The 27,080-nt window shown below is 47.5% G+C and overlaps 1 protein-coding gene across 1 annotated transcript; it reads left to right on the top strand.

The window, feature by feature from the left end:
• Positions 1 to 57: 57 nt before the first annotated feature.
• Positions 58 to 26,742, top strand: LOC126916980 (homeobox protein B-H2-like). Its single transcript, XM_050723357.1, has 3 exons — positions 58 to 2,055; positions 13,895 to 14,117; positions 23,889 to 26,742. The coding sequence occupies exons 1-3, from the start codon at positions 1,605 to 1,607 to the stop codon at positions 24,793 to 24,795; spliced, it is 1,581 nt and encodes a 526-aa protein (XP_050579314.1). The 5' UTR covers positions 58 to 1,604; the 3' UTR covers positions 24,796 to 26,742.
• Positions 26,743 to 27,080: the final 338 nt, after the last annotated feature.

Below are 27,080 nucleotides of genomic sequence, written 5' to 3'. Positions count from 1 at the left end.
GGCTAGTTAGCGCCGCTTTCGAGGATTGGTCGAGCAGAAGGAGCAGAGGGGAATGCTCAGGGCGTGCCACGACGCCGATATGGCCGCCCAGGAACGTACGGCGGCGCCTGGTCTGCTCAGTGCGAGTAGATCAGTCGAGGCAACCCGATGCACACGCACGCCTCGCCCCAGCCAACGCTCCCGACACCTCATCACCAGACGCAACGCATTCTCTGCTTCGACGATCGCTCCGATTCGAGCGCGATCCCAGCGAGATCGATCGCGTCGAAATCACCCGCGAGTTCGATTGCACGCGTGTTTCCTTCGTGCGTGGTGCCACGAGAACGACGATCAGAGATCCAGAGAACCTGGCCAAGCGTGAGTCGCGCGAATCCACAAGACCGGGCTCGAGGATGACGTCCGCTAACGGTTACGTGGATCGTCGGTGTTCCATCGGCGAGAAGGCAGACAGTCTGATATTGTGAACCATCGAGTTTCCAGCGATAGCCGGTTGATCGATGTGACGCAGTTGATGGGATAAAAGAGACGTTGAAGTTCGGTGAACGTGAGACGAGGAACAGAGAGAGGTAGTAAACCGGTTCGGTGACTGTCCGTTAATCGCAGTGCGATCCTAGTGATTCTAGCCGGTCGAACGATCGAGTGTCTTATCGATGGTTGGAAGGAATCGCGTCGGCAACACGAGCCAGCTCTATTAAGCGTTCTCCTTAGCGGAACAGGTATATCGAGCGCGATTAACGCGACGGCGATTGTTTGACGCGACAGCGAGTTCTTGACGGTGTACCTTGTGTACGTGTACGGATCGTTTGGGACACGCGCTATCACGGAAAATAGCGACGGACAGACAGAACGAGAGAACGAGAGAACGAGAGAAAGAGAGAGAGAGAGAGAGAGAGAGAGAGAGATAAAGTCGGATGTTTTATATAAAAAATAATTAATAATTAAACGGCAGAAGAAAAGAAGAAAAAGGAGAGCGGAAATGGCCGGCGAACTGGCTGTTACGCGCGGCAATTATGTTAAGTGGCCAATTAGCAATTAACCAAGGAGACCAGCGGAGCGGCCCCTTAATTGCGGAGAACAAGAGGACGACGAAGAAGGTGGAGACGGAGGTGGAGCGACCGAGTGAACGGGAGGAAGCGCAAGGTGCATCGTAACCATCTCACGCGCCATTTACTCTCTATTCTCGCTCTGAAATCGACCACGAGATTCGTCGAGAAGGATTCTCCGTCCGAATCCTTCACATCGACGACGGTTCGACCGCACCGTGACGCCAAGTATCGCGTTCGAGAAGAATTCGCGAAAGAACGGAAGCAAAGATCGTGTAACGTTACCGTAAATTCGAACGATAGCGTCCCGATCAATGGGAGGAATGTTGGTAAAGGACGCAGAGAGACACTGGAAGAAGAGAGAACGGCGTACCGTGGGATAAATCGGATACAGTGAAGTGTAGGTGCCCGCGGGGATTCGGTGAAACGAAGTTCCTAACTCGAGGCGACGCCGTCACCGTCGGCAAGATTCTGTCTCCCAGGTATCGGGCGAGTCCTGGGGTGGCGACAGAGGCACCTGCAGGTGCCCGTAGCCCGAAGGAACCACCTACGTGTAACGTGATGACGGTCCATCATCATCAGAATCACCACGTGGCGGCTCGCAGCGGCGTCGCCGTGGCCAATAACGGTCTGAATCTGAGCAGGATGTCCGGCCTCGAGGCGCACAGGCTGGAGAACATCGTCGAGAGGAACGGAGTGAGCGTGGAACGTCTGTCGAATGGGCTCGACGCCAGGAACAACAATCACAGCAACAACAACGGTCTGGTGGAACGCGGCGACGCATCGACCACGATGCCGCAGAGATCGCGATTTATGATCACCGATATCCTCGGTGGCGCGTCCAGCAAGATGCACCAGGCGGGTCTGCAGACTCAAGAACCGCCCGGCAGTCCGCCCTCCACACCGAGGGACCTCAGTGTCAGGCATCAGTCGAGAACGTCCTTGAACAATAGCAACCTCGACGAAGATAGCGACGCGAGTCATCACGACGGTGCTTCCGTTACTTCTAATGGTAAGCGGTCAATTATGTCCTTATCTCGGTTTCGTCGTCGCGCGTAAATATTTCCGCGAACCAACCTTGATTAAATCGTTACGCGGAATAGCTTTGGAATCGTGTCCAGCGAAATTCGAGAGATTCGCCGCCTACGGTATACTCGACACGAGCCTCTAATCGTTGTTCGTCCACGTTGGCTAATTGGCCGACCGATGGTAGAAGGAGACGAGAAACGGAAAAGAGAGAGGGAGGGACGGGGAGGGAGGGGGAGGGGGGTGGGGAGAAAATAAAAGAGGGAGACAGAGAGAAGCGAAGGAGGCGCGAAATTAATTTCGCCACTCGGTTTGTTCACCTGACCGCTCGCGTGGACTTTCACGAAGGTGTCAAGGACATTTATGGGGCGGACTGTCCCGACCGGATGTTCCACTCGGTGAGAGATCGTGTCGGCCGTCGGTGGTTGTGCGAGCGCACGAAACGCAACTCGGACCGTGCTTCGAGAATCGAAAGATATTTCCCGGGAGATAGAACATCCTTCTGCCAGGGTCGTCCCCTTCTCCGTCTTCGATCCGCCTCTGTCCCGACGATCGTTTAGGGATTTTAATGGTCTGGAATCTTGGACTTGGGCGCTCCAACGCTTTAATTACGTTACCCTCGTTTGTTTCCTTTAACTCTTGTATTCGTGAGCCGCCGCCTTCCGCCGTTTAGCACCCTCGGGGCCTCCTAGTGCCAAGTGAATTTACCGTTCTCGCTCGCACTCTGCCGATCCGTTCAGAGAGGCAAGTAGGTAAACGTTTTCTCCGCGAGACGACCGCTAGAGAGGGGACGCGCAAGAAAATCTTTTTACCGGAAAGGGAAACGCCGCGTATACGTGTACGTTCCGTGTTAAAGGAACCATTTTCCACGAGATAAATCTCCACGGTTAAATTACAATCAATTCTTAAGAGAAGAAAAAAGAGAGGGAACGGGCAGTCGGTGTCTAACGCTTCCTTCATTCATCATTTCTGACCTGTTACGGACCTATCGCGAGTTTACCTCGGTCCTATCCTTTAATTGACCGATGCTTCACGGCTATTGACCCTTAAGGATGCCGAGGCATCGGCCACTGCGTAATACGTACCTACTGCCGTGATCGATTTGCCTTTCGAAATTTCATAGAACGCCGCGGTTTTTAACGATCCAATGATTTTTCGTTTTCGGCCCTCGTCCGCTAATTAGAGGCCATCGCGGTTTTTTCGAGTTAATGGAATCCCGAATAATCGTTACCCGGTCGAAGCTTACCATTTCGACACTTCCGTCCATTATTCTACGCTCGTTCTCCTTTATAGATACTATGACGTATCTGTTTTTTATTTCCACCGATTCACCGACCCGTAACTCGAAATTACAGCCGTAATCGCGAGATCGTGTTCTCCTTTGTTTATACAAACATCGAACGCCACTTCCTCCCAGGGAGAATGTTTCGAGCCGCGTTAGCGATTAAACGTCGGGTACACGGTGATATTTCTCTAGTTACGATTATTAGAGAAAAAGGGAAGAAAAACGCTAATTACAGGCATTTGTCAGTTTCCAGCTAGCTTCGGAGCCGCATTGACAGAGGCATTGGGAGAGCACGGCTAATACCAATCATCTCGAGACGATTTCCGTCAATTTACAACCAGCTTTTTACCCTTCTCTCCGCGTTGTACATTCCCGTTTTACGTTTGCCGTCGATCGGCGCTCCACGGTACTTTCCTTCGAGGCTAAGTTCATACGCTTACATCGTAATCGGCTTATTTTGCACAAAAAGTACATTAAGAACAATTACGCGCATGACTACGGCTACGTGATTAGAGACACGGTTCCGAGCACTAATACTGCTTCTGACTGTGAGAACCGAATAGACAGTTTCTCGCAAAAACGGAAACAGCCTTTTATCCTCCTCTAAACAATTACTCTCGCTAGGTAAAATCACGGATCCCTCGTTTCTTCCCTCGACATCGATCTCTCGTCGTCTAACCGTGTTATATACTACGAGAAATTGCAAGAAATCGGGACACCTGCGAATTTATCCGCCGTTTCGCGATTCCTTCGTCGGCGATCCTCAACGTGACCGAATCGCCGATAGTCGTCGTCGTCGTTGCCGGACCCGCGTACCTGAACCGAAGCGTGCGATTCGCGATAAAACAACAGCAGAGCAACCTCCGCTGTCTCGTCTACTCTAACGCACCGTACGATCGTAGATCGCGATTCGCAAAGTTGAAATATTCCTGGGAAAGCGTGTGTCGCGATAGCTGGCCGATATATCGTGGTCGACGTTTTTCTCTCGACCGAATAACGTATGCTCGGGGGCCGTTATCAGTCGCGGTTAACCTCACACGCGGCTAATCGTCGCCCCGGCGTCGACTAAAGAATTAATGAAGGCCAATTAGAAGGAGTAACGCCGTTGTAATTGCCGGTGAACATGCTTTCCGGATGATCGAACCGGTGATTATACACGATCCATCCTCTTGATCTATCAGCGCTTTCGACGCCAACATCCTTTCTTCCCATATCTTTTCTCGCCTGATCAACTTTTTCCACCCCGATCGTTTAACAGGCGCGCCGATCTTCCTACAAAACGTCGATTCGTAATTATTTCGCTTAACCCGTATATCCCTTAATAGGATTTGTTTGTCTTTTTCCTATAATTTCTTTTACTTTTTCGTTGCCTGTGTAGCTGCGCGCGAGCTAAAGGACAATACGTATCACGTTGTTGTTTTGCCTCGGAGTATCGACGTCGTTAGGATAAACACCGTGTAATAATAAACCAACTCCGGGTAAAACAATGTCAATCGTGTAAAACAGTATAAATGAAAGAACACGATCGTAAGACGAGCAATTTTTCAGTCTCAGTCTCGAACGATTTTAGTAGCGATCAACGCACAGTCGTTTAGCGTATCGGTTAGTACCGATCGTCTTGGCGAACATTCTTTTAACGATCCGTAGCGAGCAATCTACGGTTGACTCTGTATTTATAATTATTTAAAAATATATTTGACGGTTTTAACATCGAGTAATCTCGTCATTAAACTACCACGACCTAAACTAAACACGACCAACCATCCTCAACACCTGGTTCAACGAGGAAGAACGAGTATCGAGATACGTTCGCGACGATATCAAAGCAGAATTCCTCTTTAATACTGAAAAAACCCGTCGTTGTCGACGCGATGTGTTATCTCGTACAGCTGTTTTGTGTGCATATCTAATCTCGCGGGAGTAATTGTCGGTACATGCGCCGTTGTCCATCTTGCTCGTTCATTCCAATAAAGAATTAATGAAAGCCAATTAAGAAGAGTAACGCCGATGTAATTGCCGTCGGACACGCTCGCACCGCGTCGGGCTCCACAATTTTCCTCGATCAATCGTACATTTTTATACGCCTCTGCGCCTCTATTATCCTTTCCGATAGAACCTATACGATAAGACGCTGCGAAATCAAAAATCAAACTCGTATTCTCTGCAGCTTCTATGTTCGTCTTTCCTTCTAGTTCCACTTTCCTCCCTGCCACCTATTACGCGTAATTTTACTATGAAAATAGAGATAGATTCGATGGTAAATCATACCTCGTAACTCGACTTCTGTCACGTTTATGCAATTTCATATTTTTATAAAAGCAACTAAAAAGATGGAACCTATAATTATGGTACAGTTCCACTCGATAGACATCGTAACGATCGTTGTTCCACTTTAGATATTTAAATATTTTTGCGCGTTGTGCGCCTTCCGTATATCTTTACATTTTTAATTTCCCATAAATGCATAAGCATCAGCGATCTGCTCGCGAGATATCGAGTACAGCGGTGCGTTCGATGGAATCTTCGGAGAGCGGGCAAACGCGTGAAATGCTTCGCGAAATAGAGAGTTTCTCGAGCGCGTGTACAAATCGTTTGTAATCGGCTTACAAAGCCAACATTCGTTTCTGGGACTCATTGTTGTTGGTTTCTGGCGTCGGGCCGGAAGGATCCGGGGGCCAGCCAGTTTCACGCCCTTAAAAGGGAACCGACTTTTCGCGCGCGACTAATCCGAGAACCGGAAATGATTGGCAACCGTTTAGATCTCGGCGCGGATTAGGAATTCTATGAGAGGCGTCGTAGACGCCGAGACGAAAGGCGACTTTGACTTCTTCGTTCCTCTTTGCTATTTCTTTCTCTTTTTTTTTTTTTTTTTTTTTGCGCCCCATACGAGAACAGCCTGACAAACGAGAACCGGCTGTCACCTTTCTGACGAGACTATCTGCCCAGGATTAATCCGTGCTCCGAATAATCGAGGCCTGGTACGCGCTTCTTTATAGAAACGTCAAAGGATATCGCCATGAACATCGTAGGAACGGGCTTGAGATTTCTGAAAGAATCAAAAGGGAAAAGGGTAACCGAAGGAGCCTTTCGAATTCGATTCTCAACGATTCGAATCGAGAAGAATTAATTGCGAGAAAATGGAATGGCGTAGATTTCGAGATTAGGAAAAGTTTCAGTCTGTTCCACGCAACGATTTCTTACCCGAAGAAGTGAGATTTCCTGCATCGAAGTACGTTGTGTTTGCGCATTGATGGGAAATTAAAAAATGTGCAAAGTGGTATTTTAACGGGTGGAAAGAACGTCTGACTCGATGCCGCTATTTTATTGGTTAGTTCTAGCCAAAGAAGCATAAATTCGCGTAAATATCAGTGAGAAATTCCATCTTGGAAACTAGATCGTTGGAAACTAGTTAGTCGATGCGTAAGAAACATCGTCGTGGATTCTATACTTCTCCAACTATGGTAGCACAGGCGGACGACGAATTGTCAGATTTCCTAAACATTCCTTAGCACTGAAACGCCAGTGAGCTACATTGCTGTCGTTGGGATTCGTGCGGTTGGTTTTCAACGTTCTCTTAATGAGATTCGCGATCGCAAATCCTCTTAACTAGCTTGTTCCAACGTTGACAACGCTGACCTCGCTTTGCGCTACCTTTAAACAGCCAACTTCTACATTGTTTGGTGCACTGGAAATTATACGACTGGAAGTAAAGCGATCGTCCAGACGATGCAACCTGCTAAGTAAATCATCCATAAAAAGTATAAATCGAACGAATCGAGATCGGTGAAAAGAAACGTTGCGAACACGAGGGTGCAAAGGCACCGCCGTCATGGTGCTTGAACTTTGAAGGACGCGAGCGGGAACGTTGATCGCGAGAGGGGTAAGGTTAAACTGTCGTCGCATCGTACAAGCATAACGACTTCGTGGAACGTCATTGTACACGAACATCTCGCCAACTTAATCGGGTCAGGGTGTATTGTTTCAAACGGCTGACTTCGCAAGCGCTCGAATAATTAATCATGCTCGCTTAATCTAGGATCGGCCACTTTGTAAACACTGGACGCTTTCCACGTGTTGCGAATTAACCGTACCGATAGTCCAGCCTGATTACATATCTCGCGATATTTCTATGTATCGTGAAAACTCTATAACGCTATGATCATTTTTCAACCCAAGAGTTTATTTACTATCGGGCGAATCGCTAAACGGTGTGCCTTCCTTTCCTCGACACCTTACAGAAATTTCTAACTACCTCTTCCGGTAATTTTCGGCTCCTCCATTCTCTGACGGGCTTATTATTAACTCAATAACGAGGAACAGCCATTCTCGAACCGAGCGGAGCTCGGCGCCGCAAGAAAAAAGAAAAAAAAAAGAAAGAGAAAAGAACGCCCCATTCGTCGACGTCACCGAGGTTAATTGGCACCGGTATCTCGGTTTGCCGAAATTTCCTTCCACGTATTACGCCCAATGCAGTCGCAATTAACACGCGAGTATAGTCACGAACGTAACACACCCACACAACCACTGTCGCCAATGTGTACCACTGACTACGTACAGGAAGGTAGGAAGGTGGACACGTGTACACGAACCCCCTAGAGCAACGTTGACGACTGCTAGGAGGCCACTTGGCGAGTCGCTAACACGACTTTTGCGTGACCAGGAGGCCGGCCTTGATATCACAAGGACCGAGTTTCGGCGTGGCAGGAACGAGCAACGAGTGTCTACGTGCTGCCATTTCAGCGACCAACTTTCCATTATTCCACCTGTACTTTGCCTTACGAATTTTTACACGCTAACACCTTCTAGGGATCGCCGCAACCGCGTCCCCGATGCTCCCCTTCTGTTTCTTCGACGTCCACGCTTCGACTCTTCTAGCTCGAGTCTCTGTTACGATTAAACGAACGATCCAAATTTTAGGAAGATCAAGCTCCTACCGGTTTTCGGTCAACGCACGCAGAACGTTCGATTTTTCGATACAAGTAAATCCGATTTGAAGTTGAAACGAGTCGCAACTATGTACTTTCCCGACGGCCACTCGCAATTAAGGTAACCTGCTCGTTGCTCTGTACTTTGTTCCGCTCGCAACTCTGCGGACCCGGTGTCCCCGTTTCACCCTCCATCTTGTTCCTGCCTTTTCATCGTCCACGGCCTCGTGTATCGCAAACGATGTTTCTCCGGCGATGGAATTAATTTGCCCCTGGCCTCTTCCGGGGACTGCGTTCGAAAACCTCGTCGATCGAATCGTCGACGTTACATCGACGTTCGAAACGATAATATCGCCGGTCCGTAACGAATAAGAGAAAATATGTGCGGTCGACGAAACTGCGTAAAACTTCTCCGGTGTCCTAGCTAATTACCTCGGAACGATCGCATGGTGCAGTAGTCGTATTCCTATTCACCGGTCACGCGGAATGCACCGATGAAATTCGAGAAACGCGTTCGTTATGGACCCCGCGAAACCTTAGGCTCGCATAATTCGATCTGACAGTAACTCCCGATTGCATTTTTCCCTATAATGTTTCCACGCTGCGACAGATCGTTCTGCGAGCCGACACTCGACACCTCGCCGTCCTTATTCCACCGCTGAGATCCCTTTAAAAACGAGCGCGAGGCTTCGCGCGAACAAAATTGTTCGTCAAACGATAAAAGAAGACGAGAGGCGTTCCTAGATTTATTTTCCACCGTGTTTACCATGGCAATTAAAAATTCGACTATGTACGTTAGGATACTAATTCGACACCAGCATCGGCGTAATTTGTTTTTCAAATTCTCGCCCTGACGATTTATCCCCGCCGGGGTGACTGCAAATAGAGTGGGCAGGCAATAAAACGTTAACCCTATAACATTATCTCCGGTGTTCTCTACCCCCAAAGGTGGTGACACGGTAACACAATACACAAGAGGGGTCAAATTCTACCCCCGTCGGGGACCACCACCCTCGTACACGATACGAAAGAGGGTGCGTACAGGGCAAAGTAAGAAAGGAGGTGTGTGACTCGAATGGAGAAAGCTAAATTCCTACGCTAAATTCCCGGAATCTCTCTGCTCCATTTTTATCAAATATCCTCCTCACGACCTGTTAATTGTCAATGACTAAACTTTAACTAAATACTGTACGGCCAACTAAACGATTTGCGCATGTACGAACGATTATACGTGTACGAAGAATAAACGACGAGATCGCAACGTGAAAATTCGACGTGCTGGCAGAACTCGGTATAGCTTCGAGTTAACCTGGACAGATCGTAAAAGCAGCGATAATAAAAGTTTCGCAAACCGTTGCTCCGCGTTGCTTTATGACTGGCGGAGATAGCTGGAAAGAAAGACGAGGAACAAAGCGGAGAAAAGAGGGCGGACGTATGGGGGGCGGCACGGAAGGGTGGAAAGTCCTCCATTGTGCGCCGGTAGCTACGATTTCATTTGCTTATTGCTTTATTTCGTCGCGGGCTGAGCCGCGCGGCTAACTAGTCCGCAGGTGTGCGTTTTTACCCGCAAAGCTGGCGCAATGCCGTTAACATTCGCGGAATGTGGATGTAAACCGCACGTAACAGTGCGCGATAAAAACCGCCACGCGGCAGAGGCTGCGATCGTCGCCTTCGATCAGAAACGCTTAACTCGTCTCTTTCACGCTTTTATTTTAGTAATATCGAGGCATAACGTGGTTCGTAGATTTTAATTGCTACGCGATGATACGTCTAGTATTTGTCTTAATTTGTACTTTGCAGTATCGTTGTCTCGATAGTTGATCTTTGATCTATCTTTGAAATAAATTCTTTTTTTGCCATATCCAGGCGGAATACAATTTTACAATTTTTAATTTACTATACAACGGTCTAATTAATAGATCGTTATCGAATCCCAATACCAAAGTCGTTGAACGATCGACACGCTCCTCCTAAATTTTTGCACGAATTCGAGCATATAATCTATACCAATGCAGACTAATCTATCCGACAAATAATCGGCAATTCCAAGACCAAAGTCGGAAATGTGAAATTGCCGAACGTAACCTACAAAGTCTCACGGTAGACGGATTTAATCGATCGCGGTGGATCGGTGAAAAATACGCGTGGTTGGCCTCTCAGGGCGACGTAGTCGGCCGCCCGAGTATGTCCGTTCCGCCGTAATCGTCTGTACATCCTGCAGGTGTCGCGTTTCGTTGTAAACCGGACAAACAGTACTTCGCATGGACTTAAACGAAGACGATACCTGGTCAACGACGTGGACGCGACCGTGCTGGCACTAATTACGGCAGCGAATAATTGCTCGATAAACATCCTGTTAATCTCACTTTTATGTTCCATACATTGTACGGCGTCGGCGTGCTGATGTAGCACGCGAGGGCCTCGATTTCCCTCTCTGTTTTTCGCACACGAAACACGACAATTTTCATTGGCGCATACACGCCGTGTATCCGGTACACCGGCATGTTTTTTTATGTCCGTTGCGACAATTACCTGTACAAACTTAATTAAAGTAACGCGATTCTACGACGGCCGTGTAATCTTCCTCTTGTCTTTACGGAAAAGAGGGACAGACCGCTAAGTGACATTTTCGAGAGTTTCGACGCTGCGATCCATTAATTTCGAAGCGAACTTACGCGATGAAAAATTGACTTAAACAGCGAGGAGGATAACATTTTCGTGGCAAACATGTCGCTAAATAATCTCGAGAGTTTCGTCGCTTAGATTTCAAATTCGTACGACGAAAACAATAAAGTTTATGGAGAACGTGTGCTAGGTGGACAGCGCGAGATGTATGTTGTTTGTTGGAAAGTCGCGAAGAAGACGGTGGCCGGTTCTCGAGGAAAAAGTGGATGAAACTCGGAGCATCTTGTAACAGAAAGAGGTGGTGGAAAAGTCAAAAGAATACTGTCACCGGAGAAAGGAAGAAAAATGAGTACTTTGGAACGGTTGCGGAGTCGGTGTACACTCGTGCTTCCATGGTAGAAAAGAGTCTCTTCATTTTTCATCGAATTAAACCGATGGTTGATCAGAGGAGGAGAAAGAAGAGGAGGAAGATAAAAGGATAAGCAGTAAAGATATCTTTCAACGTCCGGCTTGACGTTGATCGTTTTCATTTCGAGAAGTCGTCGTCGTTTCGATCGCGATCGTACATCGCAGAAAACGTTTTTGCGAATCCCCTTCGAGAGCATCGGCTCCTATTACCGGTCGAGGCAAAGTGAAACATACTTACAAAGCGGAGAACAGGCTCGTAAAGACGAGCCAACACACGGACAAAGCTTGCAAGTACGTGCTGTGGGAGTAAGCGGTGGAAGAAACGTAGTAGCAGAAGCGCTTTTACGCGGAAACGAGAAGAAGAGAAAGGAGCGGAATACGATGGTGACGAAGGAGACGAAAAGGAACGACCGTGTGTTTCGCGATAGTTCTCGAGTTACTTCAAACTGTGTACACGAGAGGATAGAGCAGAGGGGCTGAAAAAGTTCCAGCCCAACATCTCGGAAGTGTGTAAAAAAGAGAACTGCGTTGGTTGAGACCCGGGCTCTAAGTGTATCACATAGTAAATTTAGTTTTCCAACCTCCGTTTTATCGTCTTCCCTCTTTTTCCCTTTCTCTCGAATCTCGCGAGTCGACCTCGAGCTGCAGTCTACGATGAAATTCCTCCACGAGCTTTTCCTCGGGGATCGTCGGCCATGTTTCCCAACATGGCGGACCAGTCCTGGATCCGTTCGAGCGAATCTGGCCGATCAAACGGAGGCTAAGAGCCACGCTTTCGTTCGAGTTAACTCAATCCACTGGCTCTCTACCATCCCACTTTTCCCTCCCTCTCTTTCTCTGTCCCTTTCGCGCCTGCACTTCTCTCTTCCTAGTCCTCCCCACCCCACCAGTCTCTCTTTCTTCTTTTCGTTTCTCCACATCCTTTCCCCTACTGCAGCCCTTCGGTGCTGTTTCTTCCGCACCACCCACGACCGTTCCAATCGATGAGCTCGCGACAACAGTCCTTTAGATACTTTTAGAAGCCCGCAGAACATCTCCCGTGGGGTTGCAGCCGGCTGATCGGTCCCCTGACGGGATTCCCCCGAACTTCGCCAACCGATCCTTCGCTTCTGCACCGGAACGTACGCTCTTCCGACCGTAATCCCGTCTATCGAGCTGCATTTTCGTATCAACCTGTCAAAGCATCCACGAACGACGGACAACGATCGCCTTTCATCGCTAGAAACGTCTGCCGGAAGACGTAGGCGATCTCCGAACCAGCGAAACAATTTTTCCATTCGTCGTAGATTCGCGTTTATCTCGATCGAGTTAATATCGCTTGATACGCGTTTTCCTGCGATCGAGACGGGCGAATTGCGTCTCCCGGACGATGAGAAAAATAGAGGAGCAGCGTTAACGAGATTCGAGGGAGAGACGAATAGAGAGGAGGGGTTGTTGCGTGGTTCGCGTCAGATTTGATCCGGGAAACGAGCGTGTGTGCGTGGAGAAGCGCAACTTGCCGACGTGTATCGAGTGTAATCGGTTTCCTCGGGGAATCCCACCCTCTCCGTGGGTGCCAGCGAACCGGGGGGATAATTTGCGGCGTCTCGACGCGGCTGCGTGGTCCAATCCGCGATACCAGCCAATCGGCTCACGGCTGCGCGGACTCGAACGGAGAACAAAAGGATCTCTGCCGATAGAGAGAGAGGCGGCCGTGATCGCCATGCAGGGACCAGCAAAAACGCCAGCTACGTATATACGGAGCGCACCACGGCATCGATTACTTCCCCTACGGGTTGCAATAAAGCCTCTTCGAACTCCGACCTGACAAACTTCCACGGCCCGGCTCATGGAATCTCCACGTTTACTCTCTTCCCAGATACGAGTTCATCTCTGATTGCGTGTAATTAGGATTTTAGAATGGATGGTAGGCGTTCCTACTAGTTCCTACAGCATTTCGAAATAACTTAGGATAATGAAACATTTCGTAGATTCTGTATCGTGAAAGTTAATGCGTTGTGAAAGTTAGATTATAAGAAACTGAATTTTTAATCGTCCAGGCGGAATATCTTCAATTTAGAAAATAACAAAAGAATCTTGCTGTTCGATTAATAATATACAGGGTGGTATATAATAACTACGTGTGATCGATTCTATCGGAACAAACATAAAAATTGATATCCGAAAATGTCGATCGACCGGGTATCGCGTACTTAAACGAAATATTGATTTTGTTCGCTGCCTTTTTCCATTATAACCGTAAGCGAATATTTGAATTGAAATACAATTTTAACCGTTGATACGGAAAGCATGTATTTCTATGTATTAATATAAAAAAAACGAGTAATAAACAACATTAAACATATAGCAACAGCGAAGTTGTCATTTGCTTCCTCCGTCCTTAGCCTAACTGACGGAAAGCTGACTCGTTCGGAGTGCAAGAAAACGAGAATACAGAAGATAATGTCGTTCGAGTAAGAAGAAAGGATATAGACCTTTCACTCGATAAATAGAAAGCATCTAGTTTTTAACGTGGCTAATCAATTAAGTAACGAACCGCTTGATTCGCCGCGAGACTTAATCGAACATTGTCGGGGTTTCAGGTGGCAAGGAGGACGATCCAAAGAGTTCCTCGTCCAGCACGCTCAGCTCGGCGCAGAGCAAGAAACAGCGAAAGGCGCGCACGGCTTTCACGGATCATCAGCTTCAAACTCTGGAGAAGAGTTTCGAGCGACAAAAGTATCTGAGCGTGCAAGACAGGATGGAACTGGCGGCAAAGTTGCAGTTGACCGACACCCAAGTGAAGACGTGGTACCAGAATAGAAGGTAGGATTACCACTCGCAAAAATGTATCGTTCGTTTGACAGATTACAGCTGTCTAGGATGAGAATGGCGGTGGATAATCTTCGGAAGCGGTAAACAACCCCCTGTGACGTGATAACGCTGTACGAAGATATAATGGAAAATATCATTCTTCTTCCTTTAGAATCGTGCGATACGAAACAAGCCTCCGCCGAGTCTAAATTGGTTAATAATAAACTGCCTCGCGTAATAATATACCGCGCGAAACAATTAGAGAATCATTGCTGTGAAAGGTTTTTATCGCATCGAGCGAAGAAATCTTGATCGATTGACGCGTTATGCCTAGCTATAATATCGTAACTACTGGATCGTGAATATTTATGCAAATTCATAAGCCATCGGAATCTAGATAGTGATTTATTTCTTTCGCTAGATGATATAACGAATATTCTGCTTTGAATGTTACAAAATTTCGTATCATTCGCGCGATAATACGCATTTCTATGTTCCCTATAAATACAAATTCACGATGATAAGCATCGTTGACTTTAAGAAGATCGTCGAAGAAACGTACAATGACACGAAGAATAGGTAGAAAAATCGACATGACGCGAAGAACGATACGCCAACTGTTTCGAGTAGGTCGGACTTGGATAACCTCGGACGAGAGCGAGCTTCGTAGAGTTCTAAAGAGAAGGCAAGCAGACAGAGGAGGATGTTGTGGTTCCGACGTTTTAATAAACTACCAAGATCCTATTGGCACGTAACAAAGAAACGCGCGAATCACGACCGTGTTCGATACGTGATGAACGAAGAAACCGGACAGACAATGGAGAATTTACTTTATAAAACGTTTAAAGGAGCAAAGTAAGAAGCGGGCGAAGAAGGCGATCGATCGAGGGGTGGTTCGACACTTTCGTTACTCTGTGCATGTCAATCGGAGGATGCTCCTCATCAAGGCATCTCGGAATGAGTAGCATAGCGGCGAGGCCTTTCGTGACAACCCGTATCGAATCCGTAAATGGAAATCGCGGCGGCCAACAAAGGCGCTGTTTACGTGGTTAAACGCAAGGATCACCGGCCATACGGACGTTTCTGCTCCAATATTTCGAAAGTCATGTAGCTCTTCTGGCGAGCTTCGCGAACGTCGATAATCGTAGCAGCGTGAACGATCCTTTAAAAAACAGCGACTCTTGGGAACCGTGGCTTTTTACCGCGAAAGAGTGATACATTTCGGGCACTTGACAAAAATGAAATTCACCACCTAAGTCGTTGCTCACGAATCTCACGGATCTCACGAATCGACCAAAATACCGTTTCGGTAATTCAACTTTGATACATTGGAGAATTTAAGTCTCAGATGAAAATTTAGAAATTTCAGACGCTCGAAGATTTAGAAATTTTCGAATCTTAAAGAGAAAAAATAGTTGCAAGACTCGAACGTTTGGAAATTTAAGAGTTCAAACGTTCAGAGATTCAAAAAAATTCCATTACTCGAGAATCTAATATTAAACGGAGGAAGAAAAATCGGAAGAACGAGGGTATAGGCCAATACATGTAATCGAAGGTTCGATTTTCGAATCCTCGGCGGCATCCTTTGTATTCGAACAACGTTTCTACCGAGTCATTCAGTGGCGCCTGCAATTTCGTCCTGTCGATACTTCGCGGTCCTATCTTTCCTCGATCATCACGCTCGTTAGTCACGAGAATCCGGTATTTAAGATCGAGCGAGGAAAATTAAATTCGTAGGCTTCGTATTGTCTTTCGCAGCAATCCGTCCACGCTGTGATCGCTTTTCAACCGGCTGCAAACGGGCTTCGAAAATAATTTCCATCCGACAAACTGTTCGGTTGAAACTTCTTTGGACCAGTAAATAATCCTTCCAGAGTCTAACGGCGTTCTCAACGGTGGAAGAAGAATTTCTAATCAAAGCGAATTCAATTAAACTCGACGCTGCTTGCATTTTAAAACGAAGCCATTGAAACGAACGTGCCTCGAGGATCCGCTCTTTTTGTCCTCCAGTTGTTTGAGCGCGTTCAAAGACCTCCAAATTTATAGAAAATGTGAATTTCAAAGCGCCCGTGGTTAATGCACAAAGGAATATTCAAAGAGCCGAGAGAACGCGAAAGCTCGAGCCCAGGGTGTCACGCGACGAACAAATCAGTTGCCTGGACGTTTAAGGGTTGAAAGTTGCCTGAATCATCGCCTCGTCGGAATACACGTTTCGTTTATCACGAACAAAATTTCTTTCCAATGACTTTCTGTCCTGGAAATGGCTTCACGCCAATTTCCACCCCGTCGTTAGTTCCCGGTGGCTCGGTGCCCTCCGAGGGTGATTAGCTTCGAAACACCCACAACTCGTGACTACGCGACTTCTGTGGCCGTTTAGTTTGGACAAGCGGCCCATCGAGCTCAAAGAAAGCGAATCGTTAATGAGAATCTCCGAGGCTCGTGATGGTTCGCGTATAGCGGCGAACAAAAAGCGAAGAACGCGGGACAAGGGGGGCAAATCTTAGACTCTAAACCGTGCCATTAGACTGTCAATTACGAGGCGACCGAACGCCGTAATCACAGACGTGCACGCTGTCAGCTATTGCATCGACCTGTATTTCGGTGTCCATTCAGTCTCTCGGATCTAATTGCGGCCAGCCTGAAATCGTTTCCCATCTTGTGAGCAAACTGGCCGCGTATTACGCGTCTATCCGGCAACCTGACAATTTGTTAAGAATCGTTGCCACTTGGCGAGAGAAGCCGTGAGAAGACACGGCGATCTACGACGTTCAAGATACTTAAGTGTAACTTTCGTTTAATTATATACATATACGTACATGTATGACACAGAAATATATTCACGAATGATCGAAAAGGATTAATTAACGGAGGAGAAGAAGGACGATGATGATACGCGTGCCATGATTATCGCCGGTATGGATGAAAGAACGAAAGGCTGGTAAGAGGGCGCAAAAAGCCGGGAAAATTAGTGACGCTTCTGTCAGCCGGCTTCTTAAGTGCCCGCTTAAACTTTTGTTGCTCGGTGTACGCGGCCACAGTGACTCGGCGCCTTTTCGCGGAGGCGCCGACCACACCTCGGGCGCCACCTAGACGCATTTCGGATCCCTTTTTCTCGGCTAAACTATCACCTTCGAAAGGTGGCAAACGATTTTTCAACGCGATTACTACCTTCAGCCGTCTCTTCGTATACGCGTACCTGCGTTTTCAGTTAATTTCTACTGGAAAACGAGCGGTGATCGACGATTAATTAACCGTTTCGAGCCTGACGCGAGCCTGCGCGACTGTGCAGCAATTGGCAGATCGTTCGTAACGAGATCGAGAGAGAACGAGAAGAAGAAAAAGAAACGAGGCAAAACGGAACAGGTCGTTGCCGGTAATGAATGCTCGGCTCGACCGGTATTTACCCCGTTCTTGAATCTACGGTAGCAGGATCGCCGTCTAAAACCGTCGTCGAGTCGCGGTGATTTTCTCGCGGTGGACGTATTTTCCGCGAAATCGATCGTGGCCCGGCAGCTTCGGTTAAATTGCCTCGTCGAGTCCCGATAAGCGATACGCTCGCCACTTTTTCTTCGCTGGATGCCGGCCATACGCAACGGCGAAGTTGGTTATTTAGAAGTCATTAGGACTCGTTACGTTACTCACCGCGCACAGTCCCTACTTATCGGCTAATTACGTACACAGCCGTACACGGGTCGGTGCATCGGTGGATCCATAAGTGGCGCGCACACACGCCGTACGGCCGATCGTTGGCGCGCTTTCGGTCTTTAGCGTCCCCTCGGCACACTTACCTCCGCGTTCAGAAACTGCATTCTAATGAAACGCCACAAGACCCGCTCGCTCGCTCGTTTATGTAATTCGCGACGCGCATCGAGATTTATGTATTCGGACACGTAGATTTATGTATCCGCGGCGGATTTATGCGCTCGTGGTTGGATTTATCGCTACAAATCCACTACGGAAGCCCTGCTACTTTAATTAGTTCGAATCGCGGCCTTAACCCTCCTCGATGACGTTTACCCTTCTTAGCGGAAAATTCTATTCGCATCGACGCAACGTTACGTCTATCCGGATTAGTTGTAATCTAATCGTTTCCAAATCGATGGACATGGAACGCTTTGACGTTCTTCTTACGTGGAATTGAGAACACCAGAGGTAGGAAATATTCCATGAACGTGTAGATTCGATCGTGGAGGAGAAGTTGCAGCATGACGCGCAGGTAAAAGAGGGTGGTGCACGGGTAACGATTTCGAAAAACTGTAAGCCGAGCTGGAAAGCAGCATCGAGCCACCGCGTAATACTCTAGAATTACGAGTCACGTCCCGAGGGTAGTATTCCCTCGCACGCACACGAATCTGCCGCGCTGCCGAATCCGCCGAAGCTGAGACTTTGCCTTTACGGTAGACGGTACGCGCGTACGCGCAGAACGTCATCTCAGACAATAAAGTTTCGACCACATCTACGATAAAAAGCAGATATCTTCGAATCTATCGTTTTTTTTCTTTTTTTTTTTTTTTTTTCAAAAAATAGAAAAGTCCAAATTTTTCTCACTCAAAATAGTTGCTCGTTGAAGTATTCGTGCATTGACAGAAATCTCTCGCGAACGCGTTACGCGAGATATGACGTCAACGGAGATGCAAGGGAATGTGCAAATGTAAGTTTTCGAGTTATTGTCGATGTAAATACGGCGGTCGTGGCTCGTTACGGTGGTAATGAAATTTATAAACGGTTTATCATCGTCGCTTTTCTCAGCCGCTGTATCGTACCGTTTGAGAAGCACGCTTTGCAGAGAGAAGAACGACGAAGAAGAATCTCAAGTGGAAAAGAATTCCGTTGCGTTAAGAGAGACGAAACTATCGCGCGTTAAATGAAAATACGAGCAAGTGAAAACGTCACGAGCGAGCAGGATCATCGCGAGAGGGAGGCAAGAGTCCTTCACACGGTTTTGCGCTCGTTATATGCCATCAACGCTAAACACCATCAACCATGAACACGCTATAATATTTTACTACATGGCTATCTAGAAGTAATACCTCATACACACATTGGATAAGAAGCAAGAGTGATACGCGTATAACGGGCCGCGCAATAGAGATGCCGGTACGATAATAAGATACCGATAAGTCAAGAGGAAATTAAAAATTGCCCTCCAACACGCTACGCGTTTACGTCTATCCAAGAGTTCGATTCTACGCTTTAAGACTAATTACGTGTTTATTCTCTTACCTTTTGGTCGGTCAAGGAAGGGATTATCGACCATCTTCCATCTTCCAGCGAAACATTGAACGTTTGACGCTAAATTTAGATGTAAAACTAAAACAGTGAGTCACGTACTTGAGAACATTACGCTAACGAAGTATGGTATATAATGGTCGTTAAAACGAAACGAAACAGAACGGTATAGAATTTTACGACGTACAAAACTAATAACGCGACGATGTTAGTGCCCCGCTGGTTAAGTTACGACTAAACGACTCGTCCAAGGACTCGAAACGAATCGAAATTTGTTTTTCCTTTGTCCTCCAGTTATTCAACGAAACGATAAGGAATATCGTTCGAACGTCTATGTATCGCGCGTATATGAATATTCCGTTTCATCTATATAAACGGTAAATACGACGTTTCATCGTTTAATATTTTTTCCTTGTAGCCGGCGTCTCGTTCCGATCGTACCGTTACACCGTCCGTGTTTCGAATTAACGAACCAATTATTCAACGTGCCGCAAACAAGGGTACACGGAAAAGGACACGATCAACGAAGAGAAAGTTCTCGTAAATATAGCAATTACCTAAAGCGTCGGATCGAGGCGCTGCTAAACACGAACAGGCTCACCCGAGGCGATCTGTTAATTAGAGACGCGCGCAAAACATTTCCATTGAAACGGTAAATTAGGTGCAAATTTAACCGCGGGACCGGCTGAAAGAAACACGAGGAGAAATGCAACGAAGAAACAGCAGTTTTTTCTCTCGTTTCTTTTTCTCTCTTCTCTCCTCTTTTCTCGAAGCCACGGCGCCGTAACAGCATGGCGACATCGCTAACGCGTCGTGATACATCGCAATCGTGAGAATCCGGCTTCGTTGTTTCTTGAGGCTTCTCGACACCAGCCGGAAGAACACACGAGCTTCCCACGCCTCTAGCAAACCGCTTTATAACGGATCGTCTTGATTTCTCGGCTAGTCAAATGCACTGGTTTCGAGGCGATCTTTTGCCGAGGCAACCAGCCATCCACGGTCGGCGTGATTGAAGAAAAATTCGTGTCACGAAACCACCGAGCACCGACACGATTTCAAGTACGGAATGGGCGGTGGCCGAGGAATTTCGCGAAATAGCTAGAAAAACGAGGCTAACCGGCCGGTACCCGATAACCGAGGGGAGTTTGCGGTGTAACGATATATTTGCATGCGCGTTTGTTCGCCTATATGGTACCTGTAACGTTCCAGCTAAGTTTTCCATCTAAAAATACTAAATAGCACGGCAATCTTGCCTGAGAAAGCGTGTCTCGTACAATTCTATCGTTATTTTCTCGGCTCGTTACAACCTACCCTTTAGGCGGTCATTTTTTCTCTCCCTCTCTCTTTCTCTCTTTTTCTAAACTTCGTACACTTCTAAAGGGTGAACACGACTCGATAATAGCGACGATCGAGCGTTGCAGAACGTAAACGCGTTTCGTAATGGCAAATGCTAATTCGAGTTCTTCTCCTTTTATCCCTTTGTATCGCGAATGAAAATTGATACGTATATTACAGCCGTCTATCCGGTGGAACATGTGTTCCATAGTCAGTCGAGCAAATAATAATTTGAAAATATGTCGCCCTATTCTTTGCCTCCGTTCTCTGTCTGTCGCCATTATTATCGCAAACCGAGCCGACAGCTTGGTTGCATTAGTGTCGCGAGGACTCGTAACCACAAAACCACCGACCAGTCCCAAACACCATTATAAATGCATTAACTCTCTCCCTTGGCTTTATCCTTCCCCTCCTCCCCTCCCCCACACACCTTTTAAACGCGCGTCGTTCGCGTAATTCTTTATTCGTCGTATCGTTACGAGTCGCGCGTTATCGAAGAAAAAATAGCAAGACATTTGCCGATTGAATCTCTGGAAGAGTCTGAAAAGATGCAACGATCGGAGAAACGTTTGACAGAGTCACCGAAGGAACCCTGATGGTTGGGGTATCCTTCGTCTCCGAAAAGTCGACGATCATTAAGCCCGATGGAAGCGATCGTTACACTTTTCTTAACACTTCCCTCGGACCTCTCTCCCCAGTTTACCCTTGGTTTTATTCGAGGCAAGACGCGAAGGCAGCTCGCGGGAACCTTTCGAGAACGATAAATCAATGACTCTTGCTCTTTCCGCAGCTACTTCCGACCCTTGGCCTGTCTCGCTCGCTCTCGCGGTTATTCAACCGCCGCTACAAAGAGCAGGCACAGCAATTAAGGGTGTTTTAGAGTGGCTGCACTCGAAAATGACCGGCCACCCCTAGCGGCGGTATTAAAAAACATTACTCATCATATAATCGCACGAGTGGTTTTCATTGCAACTTGTCGTCTCCGTTCTTCAGCCCGTAACTCACCCTCTTCTCTCGGTTACACGGCAGCCTTCTCTGTTTCTCTCTTCCTCTCTGCCGTTTCGTTCTCTCGTGCCTGTGCATCGGCCGGTCTCCTTTTCGCCAGCATGCCAGCGGAAAAATGAGAAATGATCGTGGCTCGATTCGGGCAGGGCCCTGTTTAAAATTCATGAACGATTTTACTGCTACCTCCCCTATCGTCGAGCGTCACAAAAGGCCGAAAGCTAGGGGGCATATCGAGAGAGAGAGTGGCCCACATTTTCGAGCGATGCACACAACGCGTGCAGAGTAAGAGAGACAAGTCGTGGACGGGAGGGGCGGCGAACAGGGAGGCATGCACCCCACGAAATATATTAATTGTCGAATTTTCCGTGCGAGCTGCATATCCGTTAGAGCCGCTTTGTCCCTTGCCAGCCACGGATCTCCTGATTATTAATTACCCTGACAACCAACTTCGTCCCCCTGCTCGCCCCCTCTCGCCTGGCCTCCCGTGAAATTCGCGGCCTCGTTTCGAAGGCACAACGTTTTTCCTCTGCTATTTTTTTTCATTTTTTTAATTTTTATCCCGTGCCGCCGGTTTTTATGGAAAAACGTAACGAATGTCCCCGTCGACCGTTGGGGGGCTCGTTAATTATCGTCCCGAATTCCGCAGCTAGCGGATCGTCGGCTTTTAATTGAGAGGGTAGCGGACCGCCGAGCTGATTTATCGTCGTAGATAATCGTGACGTTTGACGGCGCAACGTCGAGCCGGTCGAGATTGCCCGAAATTCTATTCCCGAATTCGCGATTCGATGCTGCCAAGTTTTCTAATTATCTCGCGGTAATTACCTCGAACGGGTCGATCGATCCTCGATTACTGGAGCATGAATCCATATTTAAACGGGAATCGATTACGCGTATAACTGCCGTTAATTATTATAACCAGCATGCACGGCCAAATTATTTTTGCATCGATGAAAAATTGTTTTATCAACCGTTCGCGTGCACCAAATTATACGCATAGATACTCGTCTGTACTTTGCTCGTGTTCCGCTAATTTTTCCAACGTTGTCGACTAACAACGTTGATCTTCGTTTTCGCCTACGACGCGCTGCTACGTCGGGGACATTTTACCATCGTGTACACCACCGCGCGTGTATAGTCCACCAGACAATGAGACGTAACATTATGTTTACAGTAATAACAAACGAGTAATACGCTGCAACTCGAGCGAGAGAGCTAAATCACCACGTGTCGGTTCAGACGCGAGACTATAATTTTCCACTCCGCTCTTTGATAATTACGCGCGATGCAACGAGTTGCGTAATTGGTTCAATCGGTGCACTGCTATCATCGTCGCAAGCCTCACGGACGCGTTTCGCCCTTTTCGTTTATCCCGCATTTCCATAATAACGCTGGTGAAAAGCGTATAGCACGAAATCGCGCCCCTCCTTTTCTTTCCTTTTTTCTTTTTTTTTTTTTTTTTTTCTTCCAAGTTCATAGTCGGAAACATTTCCCTATCTTTAACCGGGATCGAACGAATGCTACCCTTTTATTTTACAAATGATCGCAATTTTCCTCGAGTCATCGTGCTGGTCTCGCGACTCACGACTGCGTACACACGTATCGCGGGATCGTTCATTGTTTTTTTCACCCCACGCGATAGTTCACTCTCTAACCTCTCCGTGCACTTTGCCTTTATCGGGCCGTGCGCGTTGTCCATCGGCTGGTAACCCGTGGAAAAGACACACCGACACATCTCCAGGCACGTCCAAAGGCGCTTTAACGTTCGCAACCACGGCGTAGGAAGTTGCGCGCGTGGCATGATACGCGATGATTAGGCGGTGAAACTCCACGGGCTATTTGTTAGTATAATAAGCTCGCCAACAGTGTGGCCAACGTAACCACTCGACGGCACGCCATCCCGTTTTAGCGTAATTGTCCCAGATCGAGATTTACATACGCGGACAGAGATTGGGAGGCGATCGAATCAACCGGGGAACAGTTAGGGGTGAATTCGAAGAAATCGTAAAAATCCACGAAGAATTTTTCCCCTGTAAATGCCTTTGAATATCGTTGAGGCGTTGACTTGTCAAGCGGTAGCTACGAACGATCAACGACAAAATTCCTGACCATTCGCGAATAAATTGCAAGAGGCACGTCGATAAAATATAAACGTCGTACAGAGCGGCGAGGAATCGTACGATCGAAATTAAGTTCCTCCCTGTATTCTCTTTGCAGAACGAAGTGGAAGAGGCAGACGATCGTGGGCTTCGAAATAATGGCGGAGAACAATTTCGCGGTGGCGGCTTTCCAGCAGCTGTACGGAAGCGGAGCGGCAGCGGTTCCTGCGCATCCTGCTGCAGGACGATACTGGCCGTATCCTAGTGCACACGCGTTACCAACCAACGGTCTCTTTTACCAGCAAGCGTCAGCGGCTGTCACCCTGCAGAAACCCCTTCCCTACAGACTGTATCCTCCGACGATGATCCTGGCAGGGCCTAGCAATCCCCTTGGATCTCTGACAGCCAGCTCCAGCCTGTCGAATCTTAGCAACTATTACAGAGACAGTCCAGAGATGCCGGATGGAAGAGACAGAGAGAACATGGAGAGATCGTCCAGGCAGAGGGACAGAAGCAAAAGTCCCGTGCTCAGCGACAGATCGCCATTGATGAAAGAGGAAAGACTGTACGCGCCAACGATGGTGCAAGCCGGTTCGAGTAACAACCTTGGAACTCTCACGGCGAGTTCCAGCCTCTCGAATCTCAGCAACTATTACAGAGACAGTCCGGAAGCGGTGGACGGACGAGAAAGGGAGAACATGAACAGAGCATCGAGACAGAGGGACAGGAGCAAGAGTCCCGCGTTGAGGGAAAGATCTCCTATATGCAAAGACGATAGACTCTATCCACCTACGATGCTTCAGGCAGGGCCTAGTAATACCATTGGATCATTGACGGCGAATTCGGGTCTGTCGAGTTTGGGCAGCTACTACAGAGATAGTCCCGACATGATCGAGGGAAGGGAGAGAGAACACTTGAGAGCGACCAGACAGAGGGATAGGAGCAGCAGTCGTTCGCCGAAAAGAGAAGACAGTCCTCAGAGTATAAGAGCGGACAGCGACGATGAAAGTATACACGATATCTAGGGTATAGATGCCGAAGGAAGGTTCGACGACCTAAGAGAACCATTAGGAAGCAGCTACGTCGAGATCGAGGAGGATCGATCAGGCTCTTTCCAAGAGGAGGACGATTAATCCTCTGGAAAGGTTGGCGCGTTCGACGCAGAGATTCAACTTCCACGAACTTGCGATATTTAACGCGGATACGAGCTTTATCGACAACGCGTTTCAGTCTCTCGCGTCAGACCAACTGAACGCGAGGTCGAACGTCTATCGAGGGGCAAAGCGGAGAGAAGCGATCGAGTTAATAGACCAACGCACGTTGGTTTATAGCAGTTACTCGAATCCTTACTACGTTACGTAAGCAAGAACGCGCATATAAAAAATTTTCTCGCCGGTTCGGTGTCCAATGGAACTGGCAATGAATTTCGTGAGGTGGAACACAGGAAGTGACATGGCACGGGACGTCCGGGATTTCCTAGATAATGAGAATGAGCAGAGGAAGCGTTATGTGGTTAACCAAAGTTTCGCGATTGGAACATTTAGCGAACCAACGGTACGCTGAAACACAGTATTCATACTCGATGTAATAATCGTTATACCGGTAGATCGGAAGAGAGCGAATCGACTAATCGACGACGTCTCGACAGATTTATCGTAACGCTCACACGGTTCGTCGATCGTGTGTGCCTGTCTGTATATCCATGAGTGCATGTGTGTGTGTGTGTGTGTGCATGTACGAATGCGCGTGTGGACGTAAACGCCAAAAGGAAACGGTTGTTAATTGGTAGAAACGTCGTTGAACGACGCGAGGCGGCTACTTTTCGCGGTGTAAATAAAAACTGTTCACCTGTCTGGGAAAGGGGAAGGATAAAGAATAGGTTAGAGAGCCGGCTAGACCTACCATCGAGAACGACTGGAGTCGCGCCAGGAAACGAGCCAATCGCGCACGAACGCGAATCTACAATTAATATGACATTAGGGGGACCTGCCTGCGGGGGAAGAAATCCGAAATGACACGAAATTACACGCGGTCGCTGAACAAAAAAAAAAAAAAAAAAGAAAAAAAAAAGAAAAGAAAGGAAAAAAGGACGGTCGGAAAAGAAGAAGACGCCGGAGAATTTCGGTATATACATAGCGTTGAGGGACCGCTGGGCTGTTCGAACAATCAAACAGCGTTTCTCGCCACGCGACATTTTTGCTCACCGTTGGTTGGTTTGCGAAACGCCAACAGAAAATTGGCCGATTGATATCGGCGCGGCTCCTCGATTCTACCACGCGACGAGCTCGCGGCGTAGGGAATAAATTCCCGTTGTAAATACGATTAGAACTCGATCGGCGCGATTCGCCGCGACGCATCGTCCATATAATTTCACCGACAACTGTTGTAAATAGCTACGTTCGAGGATGAAATCGTATGTAAGTCGAATAGTAGGCCGGTTGGACGAGTCGAAATCGCAGATACTTGTAAGGCGTAAGTCGAAGCCAACCGTGATAACAAGGTATTCCGAAGTATTTTTCAGATTCCAGTATACGTAGAAGAACGCGCGGGACGTGTTTGAACCGTCGGAAGGTGTCGTATCGTTTAGAATCGTTTGATGGTCGCGTGGAGCGTTCAGAGATACGCGATACGTGGAAAGATGTTTCAGACGGCTGGTTGAATAGGGGGAAAAGATCAAGTTCGACGGTGCAGACACGGTTGTTGCGTGTTCAGCGATGAAATACCAGTATTACGAATGCATAAAATTAGGCTGTACGATGGCGAGAACAGCTGTTGTACGAAGTAAAGGAACACTTTAAAGGAATGACGACGTTTGTTGTAAATCCGACGAGACGCGATCGGAGAGTCTCACGGTATCGTGTGACTTAACGTTAAGTAATGCAGCAAGAAGTACATAGTATAAATCATGCTTTGTAAAATAATGTCTGTATAGCGAGAATTATTATATGGAAAATATATTATACTAAATTTAACGCTCAGCCTCTCTTACTTCTCTCTCATCTTTCTATTAAACGGAATATCCTATCCTTTCGCTGGTAATAAGTTCGTTAGTATTCATAAGGTTATAGATGTTATCGAGGCGAGCAATGTAGCAAGAAACATTTTGATTGCCTGTCCGCGCGACCAACCACTCGTAACTCGGAGATTTAGCGAATTTCATTATTTCCAGCATTATCTTGCACAGCGGCTGGTATAGAATTTAATTGAATTCTCGAATTAACACTTTCTTCTTAGTTCGCGAAACTTAACGACGAGCCGGAAGCGATCGTAGATTACAATTAAAATTAACTGGATCGTTAGACGAAAACGA

This window comes from Bombus affinis, chromosome 5 (genome assembly GCF_024516045.1).
Source record: "Bombus affinis isolate iyBomAffi1 chromosome 5, iyBomAffi1.2, whole genome shotgun sequence".
Taxonomy (NCBI): domain Eukaryota; kingdom Metazoa; phylum Arthropoda; class Insecta; order Hymenoptera; family Apidae; genus Bombus; species Bombus affinis.
This window is presented reverse-complemented; position numbering and strand designations above follow the sequence as displayed.